Genomic DNA, 25,559 nt, shown 5'->3' with positions numbered 1-25,559 from the left:
AGAATGAGCAGAGCTCTCCTCTGGGTTCCCATCATAGCCCATCATTGGAGGTGGGGCTCAAGGCTTTGGTTATTGAATCTGAAGATCACCATCAATGATCTGAACAAAGACATCACGAGGCTACCAGGCCCTGAAAGCTCTGCACAGTGTCACGTGGGTCACTGTGCTGCTCACACACAGCTCTGGTCACACAGGCCTCCTCAGACCCACCCACGACACCCCGTGCTTCTGAGCAGGCACCTGGGCCAACCCTCCAGCCAGCCAAGACCAATGCCCTGATCACGGATGGAAAGATGCTACTGGCTACAGCTTCTCTCTGTCTCTCAGGGAGAGAGACCTACCTGCAGGTACAATCAAGAAGGATGACGGGAAGTAGGCTGTACTCTCAGGTGTGTACTCTTTCACACTCTTTAAGAGTCTACCAGTGTTTTCTAGACTTTGGGCTGTGCAGACACATTTTATTCCCTGGCACTGGTTAAGTGGCTCGGCCCTTCCCACTTGCGTGCGAGACCCACCTGTGCACCAAGCGCAGCTTGTGCATGGCCGCCAGCCCCGCGGCGATCTCACACGCCATCCTCTGCAGCAGCATGGTCTGCGAGTCGCCCCACACGTGTTCTTGCTCGTTGCGCAGGTAAGCCTTCAGATCGCCCTGCAAAACCAGTCCAGGTGAGTGTCAGCGTGGACATGCAAACAAACCCAGCAGCTGCACATGTGCCTTAGTAGACACGACTTGGTTTTTTTTTTTTTTTTGGCATTACTGGGACTTGAACTCAGGACTTCACACTTGCTAGGCAGGCTCTCTACCCCTGGAGCCACACCTCACACAAACACAGTAAGACGACTTACCAGAAGCCACTTAGGCTGGCACTAGGTACAGAACCTCAGGGCCAGGGGTGTTGCTCAGTGGCAGCACACTTGCCTAGCATGTGCCAGGCTCTTGGGTTGGATTCCCAGGACCGCAAAAACAAAAAAATCTCAAATTACAAAAAGTAATTCCAAGTTGTACTCTAAAAGTGTACAATGCTATGTGTTCAGGACCATTCTAAACTAGATTGGTTTCTTTGGTTACATAAACAAAATAAGAACTAAAATAGCACTTTGCAATGGCGTGCAGGTAAACTGAGTCTGCCAAAGTCAAGAAACCCCAAGTAAGAGAGGTGCTGCTCCGAGCCCCTGACTTAGGCTGTCAGGGACACGTGGTCATTTACTTCACCACGAGGCTCCATGGCCATCTGTGCACTGGTGAGTGACAGAGAGGGAGAGAAGGAAAGAGATAAGGGCAGAAGAGGAGGGAAAAGCCACTCCTCCCCCAGGGCCCTGTGTGCCCAGGGACCACTGCAACAAAGAACATTCTAGCCAGTCCAAAACATTGACGGAGTTAGCCACCCTATTCAGAGGAGTGCCTGGCAGGAAAAGGCGCGAGTCCCATCAGATATGGACATGCTCCCCAAGCTGCCCCGCTGATGCTGACCACCTCTGCTTCAGGACTGCAGGCTGCAGGGGGAGGGGTGTGCAAACAGTTCATGTGTTTGGGTGGAGACACATTTTGAGCACACTCCTGAGGAAGTATCTTTCATGCTCTACTTATGACACGACTATTCCAAAGTGAAGCCTCTTCTGATCAGTTAATAAAGTCTAGAAAGAAGGCAATGATCCCCTGAAGACGGAGAGGACGGTGTGTTCCTTAACAACTCGGGCTTCCTGGAACTTACTCAAGGGAGCTAAGGTAGCACGTGCCTCCCGTTAAAGCTTTGGGACCCAGCACTCCTTCATGCACATCTGTGATAAGCGGGTTTTGATGTGACCTCCAGGTCCTTGCAAGAATCTGTACCTTCCCACTCCCAGCTTCAGTGATCTCTGTGCAAATGGTAACACTGATCCTGACAACTGTGACCTCGGGGGCTTCTGTCGTTGCTTATCTGACACCCTACACACAAGTAACTGCTCTGCAGGGAAGCAGTTCTCCTCTCAGCCTCACCCTGCACACTAGCTGACAGCACCAGCTTCCCTCAGGTTTTTGTCCAAAGGTGACACTTACTCCAGAGGACAAATAGACACCACCGTCCCAAAAAACACCACTTTTTCCAGGTTAGGCTCTATCCAGCTGTGGAAGTTGTGGGATAACCCAGAAAACTCCCAGCAGAAATCTCCAGAACTGCAGGTAACTTTCATATGTTGGCTCACATAGAAAGCAAACGTAAAGAGCTCCCATCTACTGACATCACCAAGCAAAGGGCATGAAATTCTTCTGCTTAACCCCTGTGCTGCAGCAATACCACCTAAAGAAAAAACTCCTCTCACAGAGTACGGCCATGTTGTGTTGTATCTGGCCAATCCTCCAACAGTAGCGATGGCCAAAAGCTCACACTTCACAGGTGACAGTGGCCATGTAGGCAGAGCACCAGAAGAGAAGTCTCGGCCACTATCCAAGGCTGTCTGAAGTATATCCACTGCCAGTCGCTGTTCTGGAGCTGCCTTCTCCCTGCGACATCCCTGTGTGATCTGCAAGGTCACCGAGGGGCCCAACCACAGCCCCTGAGCTGTGGCAGGGGTGTGAGACCCAGGTTGGTCTATGTTCCAGAAAGGTCCTCAGAGCTCTCCTGGTACCACAATTTAAAAGAAAAACAGAATCAGCCTAAATCCTTTAATTAAAGATTTTTATATTTATTAAGTAGTAGAAACTGATTAATCCTCTATAATTAGATATGTTTTATTTACATTTTAATGGCGCTTAGTGTAGAGACATGGATTACTACTTCAGTCCATTATTTAAAAAAGAAAAAAAAACCGCTGGCAGAATGGCTCAAGTGGCAGAGCAACTGCCTAGTAAACACAGGCCCTGAGTTCAACCCCAAGTACTGCTCCCCCCACAAAAAACAGCAGGGTATTCTGAATGAAAATAAAGTTTCCCTAATCCAGGTTTTAAGCTCCTTCCCCAACTTCCCAAAACACCTCAGGAAGGAAAACTTTTGACACTAGATGGCAGCAAAGGGCTGCACTAAGAACTACCTCGCAGTGACTTCCTAGACACAGAATGCCAGCAGGGCTTCTCCAGCTTTGGGGCAGGACACTGAATGCAAAAACTCAACAACTAAATATTGCTGTAACTGAAAAGTCCTAATCACGCACATGTTTAGTAGGATGATTTGGGGAAATCTGATTTTTCATAACAAAAAGACGAGAGAAAAGCACAGAGCACACCAATGCTCCATCCCAGCCCCAGCCCCTGCCCAGTCCCACCTCTGACCATAACCTAGCCCACCAGCTTCTGCCTTGTTATTGGGACCTTTCACCCTCTGGCATTTCTGAACTCGGTCATGAGTCCCTCTCCTCACCCCATTCTAATGCTCAAATCCAACAGAAACCAAGCAAGTCTTTCGGATTGGTGGAGCCCAGGACCCTCCCCTTCCTCCCTGGACAGACTGCTCCTAAGCCTGGTCTGTCCTGGCAGCTCCACCTCCTGGCCTCCCTGCTCTTTCACCCTCTGCCACTACAACTGATACCTCTCGGTCATGTGGAGAATCACCAAGCCACCAGTCCACTCCTTCCTTCTTTCTTTTCTGGTGGTACTGGGTTTGAACTCAGGGCTTTGCAGTTGCTAGGCAGGTACTCTACTACTTCAGCCACATTACTAGCTCTTTTCTTATTTTTAAATTTTTTTTTCAGTTTTTGCCTGGGGCCAGCGTAGGACCATGATCCTCCCACCTCTTTTCCTGTATAGCTGAGACTATAGATATGTGCTACCACACCTGGCTCCTTCCATCTTCAAACACAGCCTTCTTCACCTGGCTTCAGGACCTTGCAGTCTGTGGTGCTTCTTCATGTTGCTGCCTTCAGTCCAGTACCCTTGGCTGGCTCTTCCTCCTCTTATTGTTCTGTAAGAGCTGTCTCTACCCCACGGCTTTCCAAGCTGTGTCCCACATCCACCTTTCTGGCCATCCTCCTCGCCTGTGTCTGACAGGCAGCTCAAGCCTAGTGACACGGCCCAAAACTGCTAGTCTGCCCCATCTTAGCAAGAGGCATTACTATTTTCCAGAAAGTCAGACCAAAGACAAAGATGTAATTTGTGAGCTGTCTGTCCCTGGACCCCTCCTTCAACCCACTACCAGGTCTCACCCCCATTTTAAAAGTAAACTCAAGAGTCAGGCAACCTTCCAGGGTCACTGCTGTCCTGTGACCTGGGGCACACTGCCCCTCCCCACTCCTGTGTCAGCCCAAGGGTTCTTCCTGCTGCCACCTGAGCAGCCAGTTGTCTGAAACATAAATCGTGAAGGGCCCTGGTTGCTCTATGCCATTTTGTCCCATCTGTCCCTCCCAGTAGATGTACACTGGACTGGCTGGGTTCTGGCCAGTTCCCTACTGTTCCCCAGAACAGTGCGGACACACGTCACATTCAACAATGTGTGTGGGAGAAAGAAAAGGCTTACAGAGAAGCTCCAAGTGACGGGCTGAGGGCTTGCTCAAGTGGTGCAGTGCCTACCTAGGATACACAAGGCCCCCAGTTCAAACCCCACTACCGCAAAAAAAAGTTCCAAATGATGTCCCCCAAATTAAAGTGGGGACAACCTTTTTCCCAAGGCAACCTTGTTCCCAACGTTTCCATTAACAGCCTAATTTAATGAATTCAGGACTAAATCTATAATTTCAAGTTTTTATTGGGCTTTAAATTTTTCTATTTTATTACTGTGCATATTAAACCTGGCCAAAGACAGCTACCGTGGGAACATCTTTGATTCTTGAAGCAAATGCCAGTGAACCACAGCTAGGGAAAGGTTTGCAGGTACAGAGTGAACACTACAGCTTCACTTCACACCAGGTGGGGATCATCCTAAGACTCAGCAGCCCCCAGCTCTCATGCAACACAGCAGCCTTCCACAGAAAACCCAGCAGCCAGAGGCATGCTTTCACATTTTGTAGCGGCAATACCAAACAGAGAGAGTGAAAGAAAAGCTCACATTTTGTAGCAGCAATACAAGAGAAAGAGAGAGAGAGAGAGAGAGAGAGAAACAGAAGTGGGTGAATGTATCTTTGGTAACATACTTTATTCCACCCAATACAGCCCAGATGGTAACAATCTGACATGCAATCTACATTAAAAAGCTACTGAGATATTTGCCTTTCCTTTATATACCAAGTCTTCAAACTCCAAGGCGCCAGTCCGGCCTTGCCTGCTCCCCAGTGCCGGGCCAGCCACTGCTCCTGTGAAGCCCCTGCCACTGCCAGCAGGGAGGGGCTGACAGGAAGGAGCAGGGTGGTCCCAGGAGGCGGGTGAGGAAATGCCAGGGAGCAAACACTAGGGTGATGAGGACAGCAGCAGAGTGGGCAGGCAAGGATGGCCACTTGTCACAGACAACCATGGCCATGCTGTCCTGGGAACATGTCTCCGGGCCAGTCATCTGCCCGCCCACCCCCGCCAAGCCTGACAGTGCAGCCCTTGTCCCTTGGCACAGGCATCCCTCTGCTGGCTCCAAACCGGGGACCCCTGCCACCTGCTCCTCTGGCCTCTCACACCTATGACTCTGGACTGCATGGTCCTGCTTTTCTGCATGAGCTCACAGGGTGCAGAGAGGTGTCATTCCTTTCTGTGCCCAGCACCTGGCCAGGCCTCTGGCGCATAGACTTACTTAAGGGATGCAGTTATAAATAAGAAAATCCCAGTTCTAAAAAGGGCACTTTCTGCTGGTAGAAGCATTAAGCTAAAATAATAGGTTCAAATACCTGCTTTGGCACCAGATTCCATGACCTCAGGCAAGCCAAGGACAAGTAGAAAGCAGGATCCTGAGGACACAGACCTGAGATGGATTCTCCCACAAGTTCAGTCACCTAGCTCAGACCAGAAGGTGCCTGAACGAGCGAAAGGACAATGGCCAGCAGGAGGCAGGCACAGAGATAGGACCCTGCCTCCCTGTGCCATGAAGGCAGCATCCAGAGTTCCTCCCAGGCACCTGTCCTTAGTGAGGCTGAAGGAAGAGCGCCCGCAGAGCACCTGCCATTGATAACTGCCTTCAGAAACCAGACCCACTCACTGGCTGAACACGGTAAAGGGAGCCAGAGCACTGCCCCCAAAAGCACACCCTGCACTGGACTCGAAGCGTCACCCTGGACCCCAGAAAGGAGCTGAAGGACATTTACGCTCCACTCTTCCCTTCAGCACCTTGGCCTGCAACCTGGCCTCCAGCTGGCTGCCCCTGCCTTCCAGCTACATTGACTAGTGCTGGCTCTGCCACGCTTCCAGGCCTGGCTCAGCTGCTCCTGCCAGCCTTTCCTGCCTAGATAGTCTGTCCACTCACTCTCCAGGACTCAGAGCAACCAGTCTTAGAGACCTATGAAGCCTCCCCAGTGATCCCAGTCCAACTTCCCGCCTCTGAACATATTCATCCACCTTAGGGTTGAGGCCAGTTGCACCCGGTGGCAGACCATGCCCAGCATGCCTGAGGCCAGTGCTCCAGTCTCAGTACCACAAAAACAAACAAACTTCGCTTTAGTTTCCTTCTTCCAGCAGCACATTGGTTGTTTACTTTGAGACTGAGCAATCTATCTCAGAAGTGCTGTCAAGGTCCCTCAAACCTTCATCTATTTAGCAGTTGTCATCATTTAAGCGAGTAAAAGTAACTACCACTCCCTGAGCACTTTCTGTGCTTCACCAGTATCATTCACCTCACTTTGTGGGTGGAATCTTGCCAGTGCCCCTGCCAGACAAGAGGAGAGGGATTGGCTGGATCCCCTCGGAATCCCGAGCGCTCTGCGCTGCCTGCACGCTCAGTGCACAGCTGCTCTGAGCGGTGCTTTGAGGACGAGCCACCACTGCCTCGACCTGACTACTGTGGAGCACCGGGCACTGCCAGGGCAGTGTCCCTCAGAAACCCCCACCCTGGGTCACAGGCATCGCCACCATCACACTGATCGTGGGTGCACAGCAGCAAGCAACTCACTCAGCAGGGTTTTCACTCGCTTTCTAAAGTCAGGCTGCTAGTCCTCCATACAGCATTACTTAAATGCAAAACATTTTCTTCCTTTCTCTTGGGGATGTTATCATTGACATGGTCACCGTGCATCAACCCGAGAACATGTGGAGACAGCTGGCCTTTGTGGCCGAGTGACTTCTGGCTGGCTTGGGACTGTGGCCAGAAGGTGGCTCCTGCCTTGGGTTACACTCCTCTGTGCAGGCTGGCCTGTTTCTGGGCATGCAGGTGGGGAGCTGGATTAGTGTCCAAGCAAGGTCGGGTGTGTCCTGGGGACATCCCTACAGCCTGGACAGGCGGGAGGCTTCTTTGGCTCCCTAGGCTGACACCATTTGCTGCTCTTGCCATGGGGTCTCTGCCCAAACAGCCCAGAGTAGCAGACTTCTGGGCTGGTGGGCCAGTGGACAGTGACGCTGTCAGGGCCCCACTCCTCACTGCTGGAGAACCAGTTGCCTCCCTGAGGTTTTCTGGGGCCCAGAGAAGCTGATCCATGGAGACAAATGTGACTTCTCAGTGCTGGGCAAATTAGAGGGATCCTGGGATAACAGCAGACAATTCCGAAGGGCAGACCAGCTTCCTTCCAGGACACTCGTGGTGGGTAACTTCAATGGGTGTGGGTGTGGCAAAAACACTCAACATACAATTTACCACCTTACCCACTGCTAAGTGCATGCTTCAGTGGTGTTAAGTAAGCACTTTCGCACTGTGGCGCCACCAACTCCACCCACGTACAGTACTTTCTTACCTTGCAACACCGAAACTCTGCCCCCATTGACTGTAGCCCTCCTCCCTTCCCCAAGCCCTGGCAGCTACCTTCAATCTTCTGCATCTATGAATCTGGCTGCTCAAGGTCCCTCGTGTGACTGGAGATACTTTATTTCACCTCGCATCATATCCTCAAGCTTCACTGTGTTATATTATGTGTCAGATTTCCCTTTGTCTTTAAGGCTAAATAACCTCCAGTATATGTGCTATCTTCTGTCTAACCATTCACAGATGGACACCAGGCTTGTTTCCGCCCTTGGTCACCACAAATAAAGCTTGGGTATCCGATGACGACCCTGCTGTCACTTCCTTGGGAATATCCTACAGAGTGGCCATTCTATTTGAGCGTTTTGCAGGACAATGATGGTTTTCAATTTTTCTTGCTGACTACTGTCCCCTTGTTAGAAACAGTTATTCTCCTCACTGTCCATGGAAGCTCTGGTGGGGACAGGGCCTGATCTTCAGCCATCAGGAGAGAACAGCAACTTGGATAATCACACAAACATATGCTCCAGAAGTCACACTTGTGAACTGCAGGGGTTGCATGTGTAATCTTCACCCAAAGGATAAAAGCCAATCAATTCTTTTTTTCTTTTTGTGGTATGATGTTTGAACTCAGAGCCTCTTGATTGCAAGGCTTGTGCTCTTACCACTTGAGCCATACTTTCAGCCCCAAAGCCAATCAAACGTAAGTTAATACGCTTTGAAACTTACTCTAATTACCTAGATAACATGCACTTACTTAAATCCAAGGTCTAAAAGTGCCAAGGGGAAATTATTAACAAAGAATGTATGTATTTGCTATATTTTCATAAAACTGATGTCCATACAATGAAAAGACACAAGAATACTCAAGAATACTGTTAGCACCAGGTCATTTTTCAAGTAACAGTAAGGGACTTGTGTATTTGGCTATGTTTTCAGTTTCTTTATAAAACAGGTTAAATTACTACTCCTTCAAACAACAGAAAGCTCCAATAAAAAGTAAATCCGATTCACCAAAACCAAGCCATCTTGAGCAGGCTCAGGATAAAACACTAAGCTGAGCATCACTCCAGGAAAATCCCCAACAGTCCTCCCGTAAGACATCCATGAGCGAACGCAGAAGGCTGCAGAGAACAGAAGTGCGGGGGACCCAAGATAGTTTACAGCCTCCTCAGCTGGCCCAGAAACAGGTGCTGCTTCCTGCTGTGCTTCTGCCATGGGCACTGATGAGGAGTGCAATTCAACTGTCACATGTCATCACCATCAGGAGCTTAGGGACATTCAACACTTCAGAGAAGGGGACTTGTGAGAGGCAGACCTGTTCCCCACACACAGGCCCACCTCAGTGTTCTGTCAGCACTAGAATTTTCTGTTCATGCAGAGCCAGATGAGAAGGAAGCATATCCATATCATAATCACCCAGTATCTCAAATATCATAACTGCAATCACACTGAAGTAATCAACACAGAACATAAGGTGCAATAAGATGTCCAAAAACCCCAGTGAGGTTCTTCTTAGTCTTCATACTCTTACTAAATAGCTAATCCTACTTGGAGATCATGAGGACAACGACCACTTCTCACCTCTGCATCTCAGGGGTGCTGCATGCTGCCCTACTACAGTAAGTGCTCTGTGAACACGCATCTCCACCACGGAGGAAACGGTAGGAGCAGCCCAGGAATACAAACTGAATCCCAGTTTTCCTTACATGCAGTGAGGGCTCTATGAGGTCCTGACTTCTTTGGGACAGGTTTAAAATACTGATCAATTCTAGACCTTGTACAGTTAAATATGCATGTGTACTTTCTACTGAGTAGCCACAAAAACTCAAGCCACCATTTCTAAACTTCAAAACAGCTGAGGAAAACTGAAACCAAATAGGCAGAGAAAATTACAAACACCTCACCAACCATAAAAAAAAGTAACAGACTATATGCTCCATTTTAAGAGACCAAGATTTCCAGGCTAATGAAAATTGTAATAATAAGCTATTTACCAGAGACGGAAAGAAATGAACAAGATAAACCTAACCAAAAAGAGGCAAATTCTAAGCAACCATGTTAACATCACACATTCTTCATTAACAATGCTTTTAACCTTCAAGGGAGCCCTTCTCACAATGATTAAAAGTCCAAATTAGAGGAACTCATACCAAATTCTAAATTTGTAGCCCTTCCACAACAGCTATCAATAAAGTGAAACAACCAGAATTATAAGGAAAATCCATAATCAAAGTGGGGGATTTTAACAGGTCTTTCAATAACTGAGGGAAACCTGATTCCAACTGCCTTCTCCCCCAAATTCAGAGGGGAACAGGAAATTTAACCACCTCATAAGCTTGACCTGAGAGCCTGATAAGCCACACTGTCTGCAATGCTGGAACACATACTGGTGTGTATGCTCATGCTGGCCACAGTTATAGAGACAAATCACCAACTGCAGAGAGGATGTACAGCCTGGAAGAGGGGCAGCTGACCCAAAGCCAGCAGCCGAGATAGGTGAGGACTTCTTTATTGCTGTAAGCCAAACCAGGGAGCTCTGGAGTCACTATGGTATGGTCCAAGGAAAACCAAGACAGCAAGCTTATTAACACACTCTACTTGGCAATTAACCACCTCTGCCAAGGAGAAAAACATTCAAAGCACATTTAGGAAGCAAAGCAAAAATTCACAATGTTTACTGCAGTACCCATCTTAGCAGCAGCAAACGTTCTCAGTACTGCCACTTTTCTGTGCACAGCCAAAGAAGTCTGAATGTTCTGGAAACTGAGGGGATGCAAAGAGATCAGTTAAAACCTAGCAAAGTGAATCACATTCTTACCACTGTCTTTGAAAAATAACAATTATGTGTTAAAAACAGGTAAAAAAGACAAAATATTCTGCACACGGGAAAAGAGGGAACTCTCACACAGAAAATATTAAAATAGTTCACAAAACTGCACAAAGTCAACCTTCCAACTCAAAGTCTGTGAGCATCATCATGGAAGAAGTGAAGAAAACAAGCCATCTAACTCTTTAGCGGTATGTTACACATACGATTTTCAAAGACAGACAGACAGATCAAGGGCAGCTACTGGTAAGAGTTCTCATGGGCTTCCCAATGGGGAAAACCCAATCTCAAAAGGCCTGGCTGAATGAGGACCCCAGGCTCCTGGGAAGGGCACAGCAGCCCACACTCCAGCTCCGCCACGCTCTTGGCACACAAGGTCCTCTTCAACTGCACGAAGCTTATTTTAGCCAGATGTAAAGCACACAGAAGTACCAGTGGTAACTCAGGTACTGATGAGGTCATCTGCAGGATGCACCTAGCACAGGGCCTGAGGGATCATGAGCACCACGGAGTTGCCAGTTAAAATTTATTGTTCAAACGAGGGGCGAACGCGAAAGCAGCCCCTGCTCCCCAGTCAAAAAGACACCTGGATGCAACCCTTCAAATGCTAAAACCCGAATGTCGACCGAGAGCTTACCAAGTCGCAGAACTCGAACACCAGCAGGTAAGGAATGGCTTCTACACACTGTCCGACACACTGAAGAATGTTTGGGTGCTGAAGAACACTGAGGAAAACAAGAGTTACAGCTCAGGAAGGATGGTAAAACCGTTAGACAGCAATACAAATTTTAACATTCAGCGTGATTTAAATGCATCATGACCAACTGAAAAATCCACATTAAAATTATATTAACGGTCAGGTGTGATGGCTCACAGGCACAATCCGGGCCACTCAGGAGGCAGAGATCAGGAAGATCGCAGTGTGAGGCCAGCGTGGGCAAAAAGTTAGTGAGACCCCATCTTAATCAATACCCACCTATGAGCCTGGCTTCCCAGGGAGACCACAGGTAGAAGGATCCTAGTCTAAGGACAGCCCTGGGCAAAAATTTGAGGCCCTACCTAAAAAATAAGCAAAAAAAGGGCTGGGAGCGTGGCTCAAGTGGCAGAACACTTGCCTACCAGGCATGAGGCCTTGAGTTCCCACACCAGTGCTGAAAGAAAAAGAACCAACAAAAAAAAGGCTATACTTAACATTTGCAGACTAAGTTAGTTAATGATTAAACAATTCAAAGCCAATCAAGTATTTTCACAAATTAAAAAAAAAAAACCCTAACATAGGAATTTTTACCTTTATGGGTTTAAGAGTAGATATAAATATTTTGAGGTAGCCCTTAAACACAGGAGACAAATTTACAAGGAGGAGGTAGATAAACACACAAATTCAATAAGCATGTCGATCCAGGTATTACATAACTCCATTTCCCCTTGTTTTGGCTCTTCTACTTCTTTAGTGTTCTAATAACCTTTGTTTTTCTGCTTTAAAGAGCAAGTTTGCAAGCCATCCCTGCAGAGGGTGATGGATTAGTCTTCTCTGTACTGCTGATTTCTGGTTCATGGGTTGCTGAAGCACATGCTGTGTGCCTCTTGTGCGCAGGTTTAAGCATCATTGGGATCTCACCGGAAATCAACTGGATCAGCAGCCCGACACTGACTGAGTTTTCCAATCCATGAACGTGGTCCACTTCCCCATTTATTTAGATCTTTGGCGTCTTTCATCAGCATACATGTCCTGTGTACCCTGCCACTTAAGTGTCTACCTTAGTTTTGAGTAAGTGTAAATGTTATTATGGTCTTAATTTTGGTTTACACATGCTCATTACTAGTTTATAGAAATAAAACTGACTTTAAATTTTTGTGTGCACGGGGTGCTGGGGACTGAAGTCAGGGGCTCACAAGTGCTAGGCAAGTGCCCTACAACTGAGCCACACTGCCTGCCCAACCAACTTCTCTATGTTCATCTCATACCATGCAACCCTGCTGACCTCACTTATTTGTTCTAGAGATATTTTATAGATTCTGCTTGAAACGTCAAGTCATCTACATACAAAGACACTTGCTTTAGCAAGCTGCCTGGAAGTGCCAGTGCTATGCTAACAGCAGTGAGAGTGAACACCTGTGTGCTGTCCTGATCACTGTCACCAGAAGTATGACACTAGATGTAGGGTTGGCCTTTTCACTGTTTTGTTTTATGTTGGTGGTATTAAGGTTTGAACTCAGGGCCTTGCACTTGCCAGACAGGCGCTCTATCACTTAAGCCACACCTCCAGCCCTTTTTGCTGTTTTTTTTTTTTTTTTTTTTAACAGGCTCTCGCTGCTTATAACCAAGCCAGCCTGGACTGCACTCCTTCTATTTATGCTTCCCATGTAGCTGGAATGACAGGTGCATGCCACCACACACCCAGCTTTTATTGGTCAAGATGGGGTCTTGCCAACTTTTTTTTTGCCCAGGCTGAGCTTGAATCACAATCCTCCTGACCTCTGTCTTCCCAGTAGCTGGGATAACAGGCTTGAGCTACTTAACCCAGAGATGGAGGACATCAAGTTGAGAATTTTTGTTCTTTCTGCTGTTCCATCTTCCTTCTTGATGTTGTGAGATTCATTCTTTTATCATTTCTTTTGCATTTAGAAAAGTTTGTCTTTCTTTTAGGATAGACTCTTTTTTTTTCCCTTCTCCCTCTCTCTCTGAGACAGAGTCATGCTATGTAGCCCAGGCTGGCCTCAAACTCTTGATCCCCATCCCTCTGCCTCCTGAGTGTGGGGATTACAGTTGTGTACCACTAAGCTCAGCTCAGGGGGTGGGGAGTCTGCTGGTAATGAACTCTCCAAGTGCTCCTTCATCTGACAATGTCTTGACATCCCCTTTGTCCTGAAGTATATTTATCACTTGAAAAAAATACTGTCCCATTTCAATGTAGCCTCCAGAGTTTCAGGTGAGAAATCCATTACCATTCAAATTGCTTTCCCTACAGGTAAGATGTGGTTTCTCTCTCCCTGATTTTAAGAGAAGTTTTCAGAAATTTGGCTTTATCTTGTTGAGGTTCTGTCTTTTCCTGTGGTTCTGTCTTTTCCAAGTCTGGGAAGCTTACAGCCGCTGTTACCACTGTTATTATTTTGAATGCCTTTTCAACCCCATCCTCCTCTCCTTTCATTCCAGAACATCTATGACAAGTGTCAGATCTTCCTCTACACCCCATGTCCCTGTGGCTTGATTCTCTTCCTGATCCTCAGCCTCACTGACTCTGTGCCCCAACCCCCTGGCAAGCTCACCTGCTCATGCTAAACCTCCATGCCCGCCTTCTTGGTGACTATTTCTTTGCTGAGACTTCGGGGTTTTTCCATTTGTCTCAAGTGTGCAGTCTGTGCTCACGAAGCGTTTTTATGATAGCTGCTAAAACCCTTGCCAGGTAATTCCAGCATCTCTCTCACCTCAGTATGGTGTCAGTTGTCTTTTTCTTATTCAGGTTGAGTCCTTCTGTATGTTATACTGATAAGTGATATTCAGTTGAAACGTGGACATTTTGGGTCTTGTGAGACTGTGGATCTTATTTAATCTTGGGTATTACAGGGAGAAATCCCCCAGTAGTTTTAAACACTTGTTTTTCAAAGCCAAGTGTTCAAAGACTGCTTGCTGAGCCAAAGCTCACTTACTAGTAGGGCTCGCCATCTTTCAGAAAGGCATCCTGCTCCTTTGGGTTGGCACTGGCCTTTAGCTCCTTCACTATCACCCTCGCCACGCTGCTGCCCGTGTAAACCTCTCCAAGGAGGACCTAAAACCAGAGGATAGGTTCCTGTGTTACTTTCACCAAGACAACAGAGGAGATCTCACTTACCAGGAAATGGAATGCAGGAAAACAAATGAAGCAACAAGATGGCCTTGCATTACTTTACATACTTCCACAGAAAAAGCTTAGAAAACTCAAATGCTTAGCTGTGGGCATGGTAGCAAACACCTGCAATCCCAGTGCTCTGGAGGTGGAGGGAGGGGAAACGCAAGCTCCAGGCCAGCCTGGGCTACATAGTGAGGAGAAAAAGGGACAGGGTGAAAGAGTGGGAAAGAGAAAGGAAAAAAAAAAAAAAAAAAGAGGGAAAGAGAGAGAAAGAAGACAGAGAAAAAGAAACAAAGGGAGGGAAGGGAAGACTCATTTTAAACTATTCATCAGATATTTACAACATTTGTATGTTTTATGTATGTGTGCACACATACAAATTATCTCTCTACTTATATCTTTGCAATTTATTTTAAATGTATTTTCATGGAAATAAACCCTGACATTACAAAAGAGCAATAAGTAAAGTTCAATTCAAACATACTTCAAATGCTTCTGAGCACTTCAACTAAGCTGTCAGTCTTCTGCACATGAGGAAGTAAGCTGAAAAATATCCAGTGCACAATCAACTTTAAAAATCCACGGCATTCCAACGATAGCAGGCCCTTATTTTGCAGAACTTCAGTCAACACACACCAAACATCCCACTTCACAGAACGCAAGACGAGAGTGATCTACCTCCCACAGGAACTGGCTAGAAGGGAAATACTTTTTCATATTCTTATAAAGCAGACAGACTCTTTTTAATGCCCTGGAACTCAATGCATTTATTAGGAATGTAAGAGCAGAAAACTGAGAGAACAAGAGTCTAATGAACTGAGCCACACCCAGTGCCTTAAACAACCGGCTGTGCATACACAATGCACATGACAGACTTAAGCTGCCAGTTTCATACAGGGGAGGGCCAGGGGCTCCCACACTATGGAGGCATCATCACCAGCATTCTCGGTGTGCAGTACCTTCAGGAAGCCTCAAGCAACACCTCTCACAGGGTTGGATCGCCGTGTCCACTCCACAGATCTAGACCCATTACCATATGCTCCCAACCTTGAATTCTGACACATCCTTCTCTAGCAGGCCTTTATCTTGAGCCACCTGCTTCAACACTTCAACTGCAAGAGTCCACCCTGCCTTCCAAACTCATCCATGGGACCACACCACAGCCTGGCCCTCCCTCACTGTCCCCACTCTCTGAGGTGCACTAGATTAGCTTAGTCAAACCTCCATGCTGGTTAAATCCAACTGCCAGCTTACAGTGAAACACCAGAAGGACAACTGCTCTCATTTCAAGTGGGGTGAGGGTCCCCAACACTGCCCACCACCCCTCCAGATTCCCGAGTGATCCACTGTGTCCCAGACTGTCATGCCTTCCACATTAAACCATCAATGCATCTTGTCTCTGCTCCTGCTAGGGGAGGGGCTGGCCTCCTGTCCTCTGCACTAGCACCAGAGGGAACCTCCTCTCTCTACCACCAGGTGCACGGAACCTGCCTGCACACCTGCCTTTGCCCACTTCCAGAGATGCCACCTGGGTGCCTATGAGCAACCTCCACTGTGCTCCCACAATTTCCCTTCTCCCCTGCACTCCCCACACAGGCATGGGCAACAGCTTCCTGCCCTCAATTCTCCTCGCCCTAGGCCATGACACTGCCGCAACTGATCCTGTCGGGGCAGAGCTTTCAGAAGCTCTTCTGTGCTGGACTCCTCCCACTCATAGGTGCCCCTTCTGAACCTCCTTCCCTGGTTCTCCAACAGTGCTGACTTCTCCCCACTGCAGAGCCGCAGGGCGCCTATGCCCCCTCTTCTTTATTCTGAAATTCCTGACGATGTGGTGTAGACTCATTGCTTTAAATATTGTCTATATACTGCGTGCTCCCAAATTTATCCCTCTGTCCTGGAAGCCCCTCTTGAACTCCAGACTTGCACCTCCAGCTGCCTAATTGACATCATCACACAGGTGTCCACACAGGGAATTACTGCCTTCCTCCTCCTCCTTCAGCCCCCTGGCATCTCGGCTGAGGGCAACACCTCTCCTCCAGTTATTCAAGCTACCCTTCGACTGCTCCCTTCCTCCAGGTTCCATATCCACTGAGTCCTGAGTCCTGCACGCTCACATATGGAAACCTTACTTCTCCTGTGCCAGCATCTGGGTCCACACCTGCGTGAACTTCGCCCTGGATGCCTGCAGCAGCCTTCCAACCAACTTCCTGGCTTTCACCTTGGCCCTGAGCAGCTTCACTGTGAGAGCCATCCTTCCAAAAGCCAAGCAGATCATGGAGTCATTATCCACTCCACTCACAGTCAAATTCCTGAGGTGCATCCAACACCAGTACCCAGAGTTCTAACCACTCACAGTGCAGTAGGGAGAGGAGAAGAGAGGAAGAAAACAGAATTTAACTGGAGCAAGGGAACAAGCTTCGCAATTCCAGACCTCCTCTCTTCTGACTGCTCTTATGCTGACAATTAGACAAATCTCTGATACATTTAAAACAATGACATCACTTCTCAGCCTTCTGGCTAAGATCGAGTGTAGTATCTGTTCTTATCAGTTTAATACCTGATGCGTCCTCTGAGGACGATACAGTAAACGGAGTTTTGGAACAAGGAGGTGGAATAGGAGCTGCTCCGTCCACTCCCTGCATCGACCTGGTATTGCAGAACCTCCCAGAATGGTGCACCAAAAATAAACAAATAAACAAATAAAAGCGAAGACTGGCTAAGGACGTATGCCCTCCGAACACAAATGTCAACACCTAACCACCATGTGGCACTATTAGGAGGTGGTGTCTCTGGGAAGGAATGGGATTAGTATCTTATAAAAAGGCTGCAATCTGGGCCTGGTGGGTACATGCCTACAGTACCAGCTACTTTGGGAGACTGAGGCAGGAGGACCACCTGAGCCCAAGAGTTCAGGGCTAACTTTGACAACACAGTGAGATCGTGTCTCTTCTAAAACAACAACAACAAAAGGCTCCAGGGCACTGCCTTGCCCTTTACCATGTGAGGACACAGTGAGGAGGTGCCATCTATGAACCAGAAATCAGATCAGCAAGCAGTACCTCGATCTGGAACTCCCCAATCCCCAGAAAGATAAGAAACAAACTTCTGTTGTTATAAGCTAACCAGTTTATGGTATTTTGTTATAGCAGCGCGAGCAGACTAAGACGACCTCTTGCAAAGAGTCACGCACCAGGACTACGGAAATTCACAGGCCTGTGCAGTTACAGGGCGAGGGGAAGCTCTGTTTGCACTAGTGTCCACAGAGAAAGTGTGATGGCTTGTGACATTGTTCTTAGCTTCAGATCCTACAGTGTGTCATCAGGAGGGAAAAAAGTGAAAGTGAAAAGATTTTACCTTTCCAAACCAGCCACTCCCGATTTCCTGTATATAATTTAGACTGTGGCGAGCAACTTGAGACTTCAAACCTTCTGTAAAAAAAAAAAAAAAAAAACGAAAAAAAATACAGATACAAATGAATAAAGATATGAGATCTAACTAAAACAAAATATTAAATATATACTCTATGAAGCACAAATACCAACATAAATTTAATGCTTATGTCAACTAAAGGTAAAAACAAATAGCTAAAGCACCTCTTTCAAACTAATAGTACCAGGACAGTCTCCAGTTTAACTGGCAACACACACACACACCCCCCTCACACCTTTTGTGCAGCTGGGGTCTGGACTCAGGGCTTCACGCTCACAAAGCAGGCACTCTACTGCTTGAGCCACACCTCCAGTCCTACTGAGAGTATTTTTGAATGAGCAGTGTAACTGATTCTCTCACTACACTGATAACACCCACTTTTTTTTCTGAGCCAGTACTCTAGCGTGGGGACACCATCAAGTGGATCAATGTAGTCAGCATGGGACTTCCCAAAGAAAGAAATATGAAAATGAACAATGGCTAGCCCCAAGTCTGCTGCATGAGCCTGTGCCTCCAAAATGCTTACCAAACCCCAAGTAACACTGAGGTCAAAAAGATGCGCACCAAGACACACCACAAGCCAAGCAAAGAAAACCAGAGCCTTGAAGCAGAAAGGCAGAAGCGACTCATCATACCCATGAGATCCTCATAAGAACAGCCACCATTACTCATTGGAAACTGAGAGACCAGAGGATGGGATCAGAGGAGGAAGGGCAGACAGGAAAGATCTAGAACTAAGAAGGCAGACCTGGTAAAACCATCTTTCAAAACTGAAAGAGAAATCAGGACACTCCAAGATACACAAATGTTTAGGTGCTTGCTGCCAACATGCCACAGCAACCCAGAGCCCAGGCAAGAAGCGAAGGCCTCCAGTAAACACACCAGGTGAGTTCAAAGCCAATGGGGCTATACTGCTGGTGCATGCTCATTTTCCATGTGATTGCCTGAAAATACTGCAAAGTCCACGTTCACGGATACAGGATGGGTGAAGATGTAGCCTGAGACAAGGTAAAGGGAGGAGGTGAGCTGCAGAGCAGTTTTTGCATGCTGCTGAAGCGGGTTTTAATTGAAAGTTAACTGCTATAAATTAAGGAAGTTCACTGTAACCTTTACCTTAATCACTAAGAAAATATCTAAAAAAGGGAATCAAAGCAGTGGCACCAAGCCCTATGAAATGTCAATGGCCTATCCTGCAGAAATGTGAAAGCTAATCCTAAGATTCAGATGAACTGCACGGGGTCAGAACAGCCACAGAGTCTCAAAAAGGAAAACAAAACCAAAGCACACTGCAAAACTAAAGCCACATCACCAAAACAGGTGTACTGACCAATGCAACAACACAGCACCCGTAAGGGAACCTAAACCAACGTGGCGAATGCTTCTCAAAAATGGTGCCAAGACAATTCAGTGGGGGGAAAGAATGGTGTTCTCAAACACTGCTGTGGGAACACCTGGATGTCCACCTGTCAAAGAATTACATCCTTACCCTTTGCCATACAAAAAACTGAACTGAGAATGGATCAATGAGCTAAGTGTAAGAGCTAAAACTGTAAAACTCACAGAAGATACAGGGCAAATCTTCATGACCTTGGATTTGGCAAAGGTTTCTTAAGCAGCAAAGAAAAAAAAAAAAAACAGGTAAACTGGGCTTCCTCAATATCGTACACTTTTATGTACTGCAGAATGATATTAAGAAAGTTTGTGACAAGAGCCTACAGAAGGTGAGAAAAATGTGTGCAAATGATGCTGGAGGGAAGGTATGGGGGTTTGGGGAGCGGCTCAGTGCTACAGCTCTTTCGTAGATGCACCAGGCCCTGGATTCCATCCCCAGCACTGCAAGAAAACAAAACAAAAAATATAGACGGGGTACTGAGATTGTTCATTGTCCCAGAACAGAAGAGATTAGAACACTAAGGACAAACCCACATACAGAGAGGAAAGGAAGGACCAAAGAGTGAACAAAGGTGAAAAACCCACCATCTACAGGGAGACTGAACCTGGATTCCACATTCAGAAACCAACTCAAGATGGGATGGGTTATAGTTTGACTTTTTTTTTTGGTGGGGGGGAAGGGGGGCTGATGGGTTTAAAGTCAAAGCAAAAGCTAAAAACATTAAAAAAAAATTCTAAATTGCACTTTTAAATTTTGACTTCTTTAAAAAAAGAACGTGATAAAAGCCAAGCATGTGATGCACATCTGTAATCTCAGCATGCACAAGGCAGAGGAAGGATGATCTTGAGTTTGAGGCCAGTTGTGCTGCAGAGCAAGACCCTGTCTCTGACATTAGGACATGAGGTCTCGGGCTGGGTGGGGAGTGGTTCAAGTGGCAGAGCATTTGCCTGGCATCACTGGGTTAAACCTCCAGGACCACAAAAACCACAGATGTAGGTCTTACCCACAGAAGGCTGGAGCTGTGCTGGGGCTGGGAGTGAGATGCCTGGCACTGACAGCGTGAAGACCTCTGCGGGGGACTGGACGGAGGGCGTGTCCTCTGCTGGTGGTGTGAAGTCAATCTCATCATCAAAGTTATCTTCAAATTCCTAAAATCAAAGGCAACAGCAGTAGTGAGAATATCCCTAACAATGTACTGATTGTGCAAAGGGGCTTCACTGTGGTATTTCAACATGTGCACATGGCACGCTTTGATCGATCCACCCTCCAGTAGCTAACATTTGGGATACAAACATTGACTTGCTTATTTGGAACAAACTGCTTTAAACTTCCTCCACCCCCATTCATGAGTGTTTAAAGTGAAAAGCATAAGTAATTGTCCTAACTCCAAAGAGCAGAATAAATAAGTTTTGAAAATGAATTACACATATTATATGTAACTTTAAAAGCTGACAGCTTTAAACTAAATGCAAAATTTTCTCAAACCAAGGAACTTAACATGGAAATGGTCTTCTAGGCACAAAAGTTTACTTTTATTTACTGTTACAGAGCATAAGAAATTCTCTTCCAGTTAGTATTTGCTTCACAAATCTCTGCATATTGAGTCAAAAATTAATCTCATTTTTAATCATCTATGTATTTCTAATTTCAAAATGTTCTCTAGCAGAATACAAACAGTTAAACTCAGAAAAGACCTTTGGTTTTTTTGCTTGTCACTTTTTTTGGCAGCACTGGGCTCAAACTTAGGGCATTGCGCTTGCTAGGCAAATGTCCCACACTTGAGTCCTAATGACTGTTGGGAGGAATGCTATCCTGACCCATCCTGTCCTCACTCTGTGAGTCGAGCTGGGTGTCTCTGGGGTGTAGTTAATTTAACATGGACACAGACCGTCAGGCCTCTCCTTCATTCAGATAGCTACCACACATGCCCTGCCGGGCCCTATAACAGCTGCTGTGCACAAGGCTTGGGTCGTCTGCCGATACCATTCCTTTCATCGTGCTTTGCTCCTACCTCCCAATACAAGGAAAAAACTAAAATTCTATCGGCCGATTTCTGACATTTATGTTTTCTGTGTCATGTGCTCCTGAATGCACTGCAGAACGTCTCTGCTGTCTGGAAGGGGAGCAGGAAAATGCCCTGCCATAACTTCAGCCGGGGAGGGTGTGTCTACAGAAGAAACTGCTAGATTTTCCTTCGGACTTTCCTTGAGCTCTCATAAGGGACCCTGCCCACGACACACTGCAGAAGTAAGGGCAGCAGCATGACACAGCATGTCTGCCAGCAGAGCCTCTGATGATCCCCAGAGGCGATGCAGTGCAGTGATAATGACATAAGGACATTCGGCTGGGTCACTCGGAAGTCAAAGTGGCCTCTGTGGGTGAACCAGACTGCAGCTCCTAGTCTAAAATGCCTGCCCTGGGGCCAGTCAGTGACGAAAGCACAGAGCTCTAAGTCCAATGAGCCCACCGAGGCCCAGGTGTCAGTGAGGACTCTCACTCAGACAGACTCCAAAGAGCACAGCCCCACATGGCAGTCACCTGGCAGCAGGGCCAACACACCTCCCAGCCTGGAAGCTCTGCCACAATAAACTCCCTCACTCAACACTGACATTCAAAATAGCGAGAGGTATCTAAGGCAAGAACGAGGTGTCACGAAAACAGAAGAAGAGGCTAGACTTCCTAATCAGCAACACTGATCTGACTTTAGTTCTGTCCCAAAAGGGCCAGGTGTCAGTGCAAAGTCCCTCAGCAAGACTCAGCGCCAGGAGACCCAGATTCTCCTATGTCTCCAGTAAGATGGTCATGTACCACAGAAGTGGCAGCAGAGATATGACAACTCAGGGCCAGCTGGTTTCTGGTGACTGTGGCCAGGCAGGCAAGGCTTCTTCTGCAGCCTTTCCCTGTTCTCGGCCTCTGCGCGTGATGCAGTGTGAGCCCAAGAGAGCTCAACGCCTATGTCCTCAGAGCTGCCATAGACTCCAGGTGGAGAGACAGCACACAATCAAAACACAAGGAAGGCTCTAGAAGTCAGGCCCACCCACCCAGCAAGAAGGTGGTTCTGGTGAGAACCAGCAGCCCTCAAGACTCCAGGGCTGCCCTAACAGAGCCAAGGGGTCCACATTAAGAACCGGTTTCTGTGTCACACCCCTTCCTTTTCTCCCCTGCATACTCCTGTGCATTTAGAGACCTAACACAGGCTGACAGCACACGGTAAACTCCAGGGCAGGAGATCCCAGCTACCTTACTGGGAGAGTCCAGCCATCCGCTGCTCTGACCCCAACCCCTGTTCTCCCTCCCTGGACCTGGATTCTACGGTTGCCAGCGCTCTTCTCCCTTTTGGGGAGTCAAGATTTCAAGCTAACCCTGAGGCTTCCATACTCACCCTCATCTACAAAACACTGGGGATCCCCGTGCCTCAGTGAGCAGCAACCACAAACTTGTCAACCTACAAAAGTTTGGAAAAAACAAAACCAAGCTAGGTGCAGTGGCTCACGCCTGTAATCCTAGCTACTTGGAAGTTGGAGATTGGAAGGATTGCAGTTCAAGGGCAGCCTGGGCAAAAAGTTCACAAAATCCCAACTCACTGAAGAAAAACTGTGTGACGGTGTATGCCTATCATCCTAGTGACAGCAGGAAGCATAAAACAAGAGGATACAGCCCAGGACAACCTGGGGAAAAGGTGAGACCCTAGGGGCGTGGTTCAAGTGGTAGAACACCTGCCTAGCAAGTAAGAAGCTCCAAGTTCAAATCCCAGTATCACAAAAACAAAACAAAACAAAAAAAAACAACCCAAAACAGAGGCTGGAGGGTGTGATAGAGTGCCTACCTAGCAAGTGTGAGGCCCTGAGTTCAAACTCCAATACCATCCAAAAAGAAAAAACCCAGCCTGCTGTTCCGTACGAGCCCTGGAGCAAGTGAGTTCAATCATCACACCTTATTCCTCACTTAAAAAGGACTTCGAGCCTCACACAGGCAAGTTGTTTATTGTCACACATGCATTCAGGTAGGGCCACATCCAAAGCACCTATTTTTGTAACTCAAGTTTTCCTGGCATCTACTGTTTACATAGCGTTGCAGTGGCAGATGGAGGGTGGGGTGGCCGTGACAGACATGACCCACAATACTGACTACTGACTCAGGCAGACAGCATTACACCTGACCTTACAGAACAACTCTGCTGAGCCCCACTCCCAAGACACTGGGCACATGGCCATGCCCCTGACAAATGGATCGGAGATGACTTTAAATGTCCCGTCATCTGTGCTCACCTTAAAGTCAATTTCTGGGTCCTTACAGCAGGAAATGCAGTTTGCAATCAACACTATTAGGATCATTAAACTGCACACAGACAGGACCACAAATGACGAGGGGACTTCTGCAGCAGGCGCCTCCCCTGGAAAGAAAGAGAAGTATTAAAGACACGCCATTCCAAAATCAGCTGTAACTGCTGAACCAGTGTTTTCTTCTAGCCATACGTGGGACCAAAGGCTAATAAAATAACACTTAACAGCTCGAGGAAAGGCTGACTGCCAATCCAGGAAGGAGCTGGTTGGTTTCTGAACCATGTATTTTGAAAGAATTCTAGATCTAGCAAAGCACTGCAGAAAGTTTCCACACACCCTTCACCCAGCTTCCACTAATGTTCAATTCCTCCATTCCTGTGGCATATTTATCAAAATTAGGCCAGTCACACTGGTTCAATATTATTAACGACTTGCATTTGTACTTGGATTTTGCTAAAGACCTTTCCTATTTGCAGGGTTCAATCTAGGCCACCAATGTCACGTTTAACCATCACCGCCCATCTCCTGCAGTCTGACAGCTTCACAGTCTTGCTATCCAACGACTGACAGGGAGCACTGGACAGTTACTTTGCTCCATGTCCCTCAAGTTAGGCAGCCTGAGGTTTTCCCAGAATGATGAGATTACAGATATTTGGGAAGAATCTAGAATGCCACAGGATGAAATGTCCTGCCCTTGATCTTGTGTCACATCAAAGGCAAGGACCGCTCCTGCTGGGGTGAACTTTGACCACATGACCCAGGTGGTCTTGCCACTGTAAAGCCACATTTCCCTTGTGTGTGTGTGATGCTGGGAATCAAACCCAGACCCCTGTGCATGGCAGGCAAGCCCTCTACCACTGAGCCACCCCCCAGCCCCACTCCTGCAGGTTTTATACAGCACCTTCCACATTCACCTGCATGGGGATTTTCTAGTTCCCTCGTTTGTTGTTTCGAGCTCCTCTAGAAGGAAATCTGTCCCTTCTCCACTTTTTTATTATATGCCATTATTTATGGAGCTATGGATTCATGGATGTTTGTTCTTTGGGCACAGGCAAACGCTGCCATTGTTTATTTTGTGGCTCAACCTGTCCCAGCGTCGGTCACTGGGTCTCTTTCAAGTTGTCTGCTGGCTCCCTTTGCCAGGCCCGTCCTTTTCTTTTTTCTCCAAAACTTCTCACTTTCTGGCACAACAGGAAACTCCACACTTCTATTTCCTGTCCTGGCATGGTAAGGAGCTTCTACCAGGACGAGGTCTACTCACCACAGCCTGTGGCCTGCTGTAGTGCAGAAAGACCTCTAGCTAAGAAGACTTTTACATCTCTAACGGGCTGCTTTAAAAATGAAATGAAAAAAGAAACCAAAAACAAAAACCATACTGAACAGATACTGCACTATGTGGCCGAGCCCTACCTAGAGCATAAACGTCTAAACTCCTTATTGTCTATCAAGAACCTGGAGCTCCAGAAAACACCTTAATTCAACCAGGGTAATTCTGAAACCTTCCCTTTGTTAGAGCAGACTATTATGTCTCCACTGCTTGTTTTGTTAACAAGCTCTTAAAACCTTCGTCTATGGCTTAATTCAGTAGTCTGCTACACAAAGGCCAGAGAGAGACAGATTAATGACAGCAACATTTTTTCCTTAAGTAAAGCTATGGAAACAAACCCAATGTCCATGTGCACAGAAGACACTCTTGAATATAAAACACCCACGGTGAAGGTTACAGAAGCCTAAAATGAACTACGGGGGTGGGGGGGTGTAACTTCTTTTTCAATACCAAAGGTTCACCTGTGAGAGCAATGCTGCCATCCCATCAGCTCCCAGCAGGCAGAGGCTTTCCCAAGATGTGTGCTTAATTAAGCACGTGCGTTACAGTTAGAAGGGCTGTCAAGAAACTTCAAGTTCTAAATCAAACGTTTAGAACAGAGGAGATTCTGCACACTGAGCACAAGGGGAAATCTCGCAGTTTTCTCAAAGCTACTCTGGAGGAAAATGAATAAAAAGCAACCTCTAAGAGCAAGAATTTCCTATGTAAACGCTCTTCCCCACACGTGGGACGCTAAAGGCTGAGAGAAGATCGTCCAT

At 47.1% G+C, this 25,559-nt stretch overlaps 1 protein-coding gene and 1 non-coding gene across 3 annotated transcripts in view; one reads left to right on the top strand and one right to left on the bottom strand.

Moving 5' to 3' along the window:
* Lmtk2 (lemur tyrosine kinase 2) overlaps positions 1 to 25,559 on the bottom strand; it is a 74,113-nt gene that overhangs the window by 27,564 nt on the left and 20,990 nt on the right. For both annotated transcript variants that reach the window (XM_020173866.2, XM_074075522.1), the window contains exons 2-7: positions 23,460 to 23,584; positions 20,195 to 20,339; positions 17,724 to 17,797; positions 14,191 to 14,309; positions 11,180 to 11,267; positions 516 to 649 (exon numbers count right to left, since the gene is read on the bottom strand). In XM_020173866.2, coding sequence (XP_020029455.2) covers positions 516 to 649; positions 11,180 to 11,267; positions 14,191 to 14,309; positions 17,724 to 17,797; positions 20,195 to 20,339; positions 23,460 to 23,584 — 685 coding nt within the window. The remainder of the gene's footprint in view (positions 1 to 515; positions 650 to 11,179; positions 11,268 to 14,190; positions 14,310 to 17,723; positions 17,798 to 20,194; positions 20,340 to 23,459; positions 23,585 to 25,559) is intronic.
* Positions 16,867 to 17,052, top strand: LOC141424356 (U2 spliceosomal RNA). The gene has a single exon (XR_012449304.1). It is a non-coding gene; the product is annotated as a U2 spliceosomal RNA (small nuclear RNA).

Source organism: Castor canadensis, chromosome 6 (assembly GCF_047511655.1).
Source record: "Castor canadensis chromosome 6, mCasCan1.hap1v2, whole genome shotgun sequence".
Lineage (NCBI taxonomy): Eukaryota > Metazoa > Chordata > Mammalia > Rodentia > Castoridae > Castor > Castor canadensis.
Note: the sequence above shows the minus strand (reverse complement) of the source record. Positions and strands in the feature narration are given on the sequence as shown.